This window comes from Mesitornis unicolor, unplaced genomic scaffold (assembly GCF_000695765.1).
Source record: "Mesitornis unicolor isolate BGI_N332 unplaced genomic scaffold, ASM69576v1 scaffold2815, whole genome shotgun sequence".
NCBI classification, from domain to species: domain Eukaryota; kingdom Metazoa; phylum Chordata; class Aves; order Mesitornithiformes; family Mesitornithidae; genus Mesitornis; species Mesitornis unicolor.
The window spans coordinates 43,231-51,350 of NW_010185989.1; the positions used below are offsets into that span (position 1 = coordinate 43,231).

Sequence of the window (8,120 nt, forward strand, 5' to 3'; positions counted from 1 at the left end):
AATAAAGCCTATCAGGCAACCGAGCTCAATATAAATAAATTCTTCCTCTCTCAGCAGTTAAAGCAAAATGTTTCCTGAATCCTGACAATACTCTATTCTTTTACTTTCTGGCTGGCTGGAACCCTAACAACCATCAATCAAGTTTGGGTGGCTGTGAAGTAGGCCAGATGGAGTATGTCGGAAGCGTTTTCTGCTCTTCAGTGCAAGTTGGCCATTAGAGCAGCCACTCAACAGAAGTGTCGGAGTCTTTCACATCTGTCAAGACAGTTTAGGGAGACCTTGAACATCCCCAGCCTTGCAGACACTGATTAGAATATGCAATTGTGTGTGCTAGAGGAGAGGTGGCTGCCTCCGCCGGGATTTTGTGATAAAAATTATCCTTTCATCCTTTCCAGCCTTTGTGACAGGCTTTCTCATGACCTCATTTGTGTACTAAATACACAAACCATGGTGTCTGGGATATCACTGTCACATTGCTGACAATCTCTCTGTCCAAATGCACAATATTCAAGAACAAATGACAGTTTTCATCCTGTGTTAACTACACTTTAACACAGCGGCCCAGGACCAAGCTCTCGTCTTCCAATCTGATAACACCTCAGCAAAGCTATGGAGAAAAGAGCTCATCAGAAATCCAGATAAAATTCAGATTCCTGATTCATAGCTGCTCTCATCCTTAAATCCAACATAGAGCAGAGTTTCTCTAATAATTCTCCTCTTGCAAGCAATGAGCTCCCAAATGTCCAAGTGTTGCAGGCTACACTCCATACTTGGAGTCAGCTGCTCAGGAGGAAAAATACTGAGACAGAGCAGTTGGTAATAAGGAAAAAAATAATTATTTTTTTTTAGTTTCGAAAATAATGAGAGTGCTTCAAAAAGATTTTAAGGCTTTTCCAGGAATGCTGACTAATGATAAAACAAATCCATAACACTTAGATGACCAACTTATGAGGCAGGCATTGATTCCCAAGGTTAATGAGCAACCCCTGGTTTAATTTAGCAGAAGTTCTGCCACAGCTCATAGAAGCTCCTGGAAAACCAAAATACACTTTTATCAGCAAATCTGCAAAATTATAACCCTTGGGACTTTTCTGCTAGTATAATCTTCCTTTCTATTAAGCATAGATTAAACTCCTATGAACCAGCAGACATCTTCGAAATAGCTAGGTGAGAGGAGAAAGACACAGGATTCCTCCCACCAGCAAAGCTGCAGCATGTTCATGAGCTGGAAAGGTGGATAAGCAACAGGAGAGCAGCAGTTACAGACTGCATCAATTTATTTGCATTTTTCTCAAAGAACAGAGAAGGTGTGAAGGAATTTTAGAAACCAAGCCACACTGAAACCAAGCCTAGACAAAATAAACCTTCTTAGGTTCTTAACTAACTGCATTAAATAACTTCTTTAAAAAATATAAGAGTTACAGAGAATTGTGAAGGTCTCAGATAAAGATACCTGCTCCACATGCAAGCAGTAATCAAAAGAAAAACATATTTAGGTTATTTAGTGGGTGTAATGAACTATAAAGGAAGTATTACAATAATATTTTCTTTTTTAACACAAATCTGTAGAGGACATGCTTGGAATACTGTGTACAGTCCAGTCTCTTCATCTCAAAAATTATTTTGCAATGATAGAAATAATTTAGGTAAGTCCAGTAGAGATAATTTTATTGTGGATAAATTGTCATATAATGAAATACTCAAGTCAGAGGTTTTAGCTTTAAAAGATGGCAAGTGACAAAAAGTAACAGAAGATATATAAAACTGCAATTGATTGAAGAAGCAGAATAGGGGCTTTTACTTACCCCATTTACAATACAAAATCAAAAGTAAAAATGATGTAATGGAGAGGTTAGAAAAATCATGAACACAGCTCTTTTTCTGAATATACTGGCATTTTTCAGTGCAATATTCTCAGTCAGTTCACTTTGCTTTTGGTACTCCCAACCTATTGCTGTCAGAGATGTATTCAGTGATGCAGCTCTTGAACTACACAACATTCAGAAAGGCAACCATTTAGTGGTAGAACAGATTCCTGTTATCAATAAGCCCCTCACTTACTATTCCACTGCCAGAGCTCCCAAATGCCACCACTACTCCAGGCAATGAGAGTAGGAACGTACAGCACTTGATCAGCATTTACAGGTCTAGCTGTATATCAGTACAGACCTTATGCAACACTATACTTCAGGGCAAAAAAATTTGCTGCTTCCAAAAATTGTATCATATGCTTTTTCTCTTGTAGTCTTAAGCCATTAATGTGAAGCTATGGGTGAAAAGGGAAGGTTTAGTTCTCTTCTCTAAAAGAATTAAATTGGGTCCTATTCTAACTATAGATTGAATACAGTTTATTTTTTCCTTTATCTAGATGTGAGTGGGAACTTTCCTCCAACCTGTAATTTCCTTCACCTCAGGAAGAAAATAAATACCCTCATTTCAGCCAACATGTCAGCACTTAGATTTTAACTCAGAAATAAAGTTCAGTAGGGCACAACATTTCACACAGTACTAATCTGCTTGACCTAATTTCTTACTCTAGTTCCTCCTACTGCTGCCAACATACTGTCCGGTGTAGCTCCTATGTAGTTATACCCACAGATCTGCAATACGGATTTCTCCTCTTTACCTCAGGGCCCAGGCAGGCTGTGACTGTGTGACTTCCATGTATGCTGCTCCTACTAATGCCAACAGCAGATGAACAAGCAGGTGGCACGCAGGAAGACGCTGTGAGATTTCTAACACATATCAGGAGAGTAGAATTTCTGTCCACAGTTATTATGATCACAAACCTACATTTGTACCTATTCCTCCTTTTGCATTCCTTCAAATCAAATGAAGTCGGGTTTTCTAATTAAGTCTAACCACGTTTGCTTCAGCCAGTCCCAATCAGAGTTTTAGTCTCAGCTATAACACTCATATCTAGAATCCATTAAAATTAACTCCAACACAGCAATTTCACAAGCTCTGCCTTTAAAACCATAACTTGAAAACGAACCTGTGCCACCCAACAGCATTGCTCTTACAAAACGATGCTGCATCAAAGCTTTGCCTTGTCTCTCTCTCCCCTCTTCCGACAGAACACATTGACTCAGTGGGAGCAGAACAAGGCAGAGGCCTACTAGTGGCTCAAGCAGCAGAGGCCTTCTGGCAGCACAATGGGAAGCTTCATTCAGTAAATTCCCAAATGCCACTTAGGCATGGAAACATACTCAAAAAAACCAACAACAACAACAACAAAAAGTCCTTCCCTCCAAATTAATAAAATAATAAAACCACACAGTTCAAAGCCCTTCCAGCATTCCCACCTGGTCACTTCCACCCCCAGGCGAAGACGTTTATTGCTGCCAACTCAACCAAGTCATCTAGTCTCTGAAAATTCACCTGTATCCTTTCTGCTGCACCACTTGTCATTATCTACACAGGTTCTAGACTCGGAACTTATCTTGTGCCTCCAAGGATGGTGTGTGAGGAAGACCAGGTACAGCTGCACTGACTGCAAAGCAGATGGATGCATGCACCCACACAGAAAGCAGCTGGGACCTCATCAGATGTGGCTCTGGTTACACCAGTAGAGCAGGACACCTGCAGGTACCCCTCAGATCAATGGTGCACCGCTATCCACAAGCTGAAAATTGCTGGTCCAAGTTGCATCTGTCAGTCCTAATCAGATTTATTTTTATAATTATCCAAGTATTCAGAGCCTGGAATGTGTTAAACCTAGCTAGTGTTAAGCAAACAAATGCCAGAGTAGCATAGCTTGTGTAATCCACTTAAAGCACATTACTTCTGTATCTCAAACAAGATCTCACAGTTTTAGCTCCCACTATAAATCATCCTACACATGTAACACCTGCTACTCCAACAAAAGAGTACATTAAAAGGCTTTAGTGATTAGAGAGAAGATAAGTTTGTCTAAGGGACACCTGGAAACACAAGTGTGGGGCATATGCCTTTCTCTGTACTAGGAATTACACTGTCACTAGCATTTAAATAAGATATATACATACCGTACTCTCCTTCCTGCTATCTTTTAAGAAAGAATATACAACCCCAGAGTGCAAAAATCCACATACTCTCTTTTCAACATGCAGTGAGCAGCATGTCCCTTCAATACTACCTGTCCAGAAGGAAAGCAGACCCTTTTTCAACTAGTCATTGATACAAAATAAAACCTATACAAAAGGTGTCTTTATTGAGAGATGTATTTGCATGCTATCATTGGTCTGTTCCTACCAACAGGTGGGTTGTGCAAAGCACCTGTATCCTGGAGGTCTAGTAAGCATAAGCAAACTGGTAGTAGTACAGGTGGTCTAAGGTTAAAATTGGAGCTCTAACCTTCAGCTCACCTCATACGTGTGAGACTGCCTTGGCTACGCAACTCAGGAGTATTGTCTGCCTGCTTACTGGGAGGTGGGAGCAGTGCAGAACTGAGGAAAGGCCTTAAAAGTACAATCTCCTGTGCTACTGAGTTCCCACTGAAGCATGAAGGACATCACAAATCCAGGGAATTAAATGAACTAGTGTGCAGCTTTCGGCAAATGAAATTTACCTTGAGGTTTGGCTTTGGTAAGCTTCCCACAGGGCTTTGAGATTGTGACAGTCTTCTGGCAGTCAGCATTATGAAGGGCTCTCTTTAGGTTCCCAGTTCGAGTCTTCAAGGCAGTATTCAAATCACATTCTCCCCAGGCCTGGAACTGGTATTTGCACTCCGCTGTAACAAGTAAATAAACAGCAATTTTTAAAACAAAACAAAAACGCGATGAGTCTAATCGGATATCACAGACAGCCAGTGCTTGTAGACAGAAGGATCATGCAACTGCAGAAAGGAATCCCAAGAAAAATTTAAAGATTATTTGCAGTGATAATTGCAGTTGCCCTCCCACAAACCCTTTAAAATTGAATCCTCTTGCTTTTGCATGGATATTGCGCTATTTTCATATAAAGGAAAACACATGCAACTATGAAGATACACAATAAATAAATAAGAAAGAAAGAAAAAACAGCAGTGGAAAATGTCATTCACATTCTATATGGCTGTTCCTCCATTTGTGTGATGCCAAAGGTTACCAAACAAGTTTCAAGAACATATGTGTAACTATGAACTTGCCAAGTCTGTAACTGTTTGCACTGATTGCCTCGGTAAGGTTACAATGATGTCAAAGCCATACAAGCTATTTACTAGAAAAAAAACAACAAGTTAGCAAGAGTTATCAGGCCCGAGTCCTAGATAGAAATCTTGTCCAGGACAGATCTCACGTATCTTTCTGAACTGTTACAGATGAACCTTCTGAACTTAAAAATACAGATAAAATACACTGGTCTTCATTCGCTCCTTTCAATGCACACACTGGCAGCCACCCATGCTCCATGCTGCAAGTCACAGATTGCAAGGTCATGTGAAGGCTGTGGTAACCATCACAGAGATGTACAGCTGTGACAGAACACACAACACTTACATTGCTGCCTTACATAGGGTTGTACACCACAGGAGAGCAAATTTAAACATGCTGCTGGAAGACTCATCTTACAATTAGTAGGTTATATGGACTCTCTACAGAAGAGCTGCTTTGCTCTGAAAAAGCTGCCTTCTGATGCCTGACATGTCCCAGCTGCAATGAACTTGAAATACAGAAGTAGCCCCTTCACCAAGGAGCTGAGCAGAAAATACAGGCTTCCTGCTCCACACTTAAGTAAAAAACAAAGCAAATCCCTTGAGACAGAGTTGCTTACCTCCAAATTGCTTCTTCCAGTTGCAGGGAATCTTACACTTCTGAGTCTTGGTGGTTTGTTTGCACTCAGCGCCAGTGCGAGTGCCCTCACGTGTCCCCAGGCCACAGTCCCCACTGGTAGGCACGCAGACGCTCCACTGCCATTCCCCACAGTCAGACTTCTTCGCCTTTTTCTCTGGATGAAGACAAGGAACCAAACCCAAGCAAGAGAAGCCGTCAGTACCCAGAGCCTATGGAGAAGTTCCCTAAACATCACTAAACAGTCACAGCACCTGAAAGGGTGAACAAGGAAGACATTAGTAAAATAATTGCTTCAAAAGCAAAAGGTCTGGCATCCTCTTCACAGTTCTGCACAGATAGGTCAGCCTCTGACTTCAAAGCAGGGTGGATAATTTAAACTCAATCCCACTACCAAGTCCACTAGTCCACTTAGATATTCTGGTGTGGATTCTCATCTCCAGAATGGGGCATCATCTAGAAAGATGCAGGGATCACTGACCAAAACATGCAGGAGGGCTCACTCAGAAAGGACACTCCTCTGTTTCCAGTAGCTGATGGCACACATATATTTTCAGTTCCAACTGAAGCACTACACACTACACAGATTAGAGATGTATGTGTTGATACTGTGTACCAGAGGATTTAAGTACTTCCAGGGAACAGCTGTGAAATACAAACTTTTCACTTGGTATACCATGTCACATTTTATGTCAGAATATGATCAAAACTCCAAAGGCAAAGAAAAATACTACATGGAGAAGTGTACTCGAAATGCTGTTAATACAGGTGGGCTTGTTGCTCAGGGTCAAAAGTAAGAACCATGATTTCATTTAAATTCTTGACGCTAAGTCTGATGAGAACAGACAGCAAAGTTATCAAACCCCAAGGTTCACGAAAATAATCAGTTAGGCCCCAAAAACATCATAAGTAACTTTAAATAACCTTATAAAAGTTATTCTTCTTCTATCTCTTGTATACTTACATTCACATTTTCTCATACGTCCATATAGCTACAATGGTTAGAAACACCTTTTTTTAAAAAAAAAAGGTAACACTAATTCTAATAGACTCACAGGCCATATAAACTGGTGTGTAAGTACCGTGTATATACTAAGACTTTAAGAAAAACACTAGAAGATGTGTTCCTTAAAAAATTGTCAAAACTGGGTTTGATAGATACGAATTTTCCACCCCAGGCCTGTCTCTTTGATAATGAGGTCTGAGCTCACCACTGACAGAAAGCAATTACTGCTGGGTGTCTGGCTGTCTGTCTGCAGCAACGAGTTAGTTCAGTTCTTTGTTGGAGGATTTCCACATCACACAGCATTGGCGTAGCATTGTCATATACAACACTGAACAAGCTACATGATAACTACTCTTTCATCACTCCTGTTTCATTCTGCCTAAGTCAAGCATGAACTTACTCCTACAGCAAATTTTAAGCTGCCTTGCAATACCCACTTTGTGATAAACTAAAGACTCCAGCCTCCGGAGCTGTCAAGCTGCCAGCTTTTATGGCAACTACTTTCTGATTTCCTATGTAACACAGAACAACATGTCACAGCCACAAATCCCTAGCCTGTATGTCAAAAGGTTAATGAATTACCTGAATTTCATAACAAAACCAGAAGCATTTGATGTTTTCCCACACATGCAATCTATCAGATTAACTCTGAATTACACTGGACCTTACCTGGTTTCTCTTTTTTGCCGGCCTCGGTGGTACTCACAGCTGCCAGAATGAAAACAACTACCAGGAGGGCAGCCGTGAACATTCGACGTTGCTGTTGTTGCTGTTGCATTCTGGGGATTAACAAGAGAGAGGAAAAAGAAGTTGATTAGACCGTAAAATGTAGGATTCAGGATTCCATCTAAAGTGTTGCTTACGGCATTTTTGGGAAGCTCTGCTTCAGGGCCAAAAGATATAAGGAGGTCAAAATATAATTAGCCATTGGCATAATGGGCAATTATCTTCATTCCAGAGACAACACAAAGATTTTTTACTAATTTTTTTCCAGCTTGTATATCAAATCCCTGATCTACTGTATAGGGTTTTTCTGTGAGGGGTTTTTGGTTGTGTCTTTGGTAATGGGGGAAGGGCTATGGAGATGGCCCTTTAAGAAGCTACCTGAAAAGCTCCCCCTTTGCCTTTGTCAGACCCACCTCTTGACCCCGGCCAATCCAGTCAGCGCCCCTGTGAATTCATGTATTTCAGGGGGGTGCAGGGCATGCCTCGCTCTCTCTGTCATCAGCCCTGACCAGCGTGGCCCCAGGTGCGGGTGGCATGGCCTCGGCCTTGCCCAGCTGGGCTTGGCCAGCCCTGAGTGCAACCTAAGCTTAAGCCACACTGCAGTTTAATTCCCCAAAAAAAGAGAGAGAGCTGGGATCTCC

At 41.3% G+C, this 8,120-nt stretch overlaps 1 protein-coding gene across 1 annotated transcript in view; it reads right to left on the reverse strand.

The window, feature by feature from the left end:
* The window catches only part of PTN (pleiotrophin), a 17,110-nt gene extending 9,578 nt beyond the window's left edge, over positions 1 to 7,532 (reverse strand). Inside the window, exons 1-3 of the mRNA XM_010184988.1 lie at positions 7,423 to 7,532; positions 5,731 to 5,904; positions 4,550 to 4,711 (exon numbers count right to left, since the gene is read on the reverse strand). Coding sequence (XP_010183290.1) covers positions 4,550 to 4,711; positions 5,731 to 5,904; positions 7,423 to 7,531 — 445 coding nt within the window. The 5' untranslated portion in view covers position 7,532. The remainder of the gene's footprint in view (positions 1 to 4,549; positions 4,712 to 5,730; positions 5,905 to 7,422) is intronic.
* Positions 7,533 to 8,120: the final 588 nt, after the last annotated feature.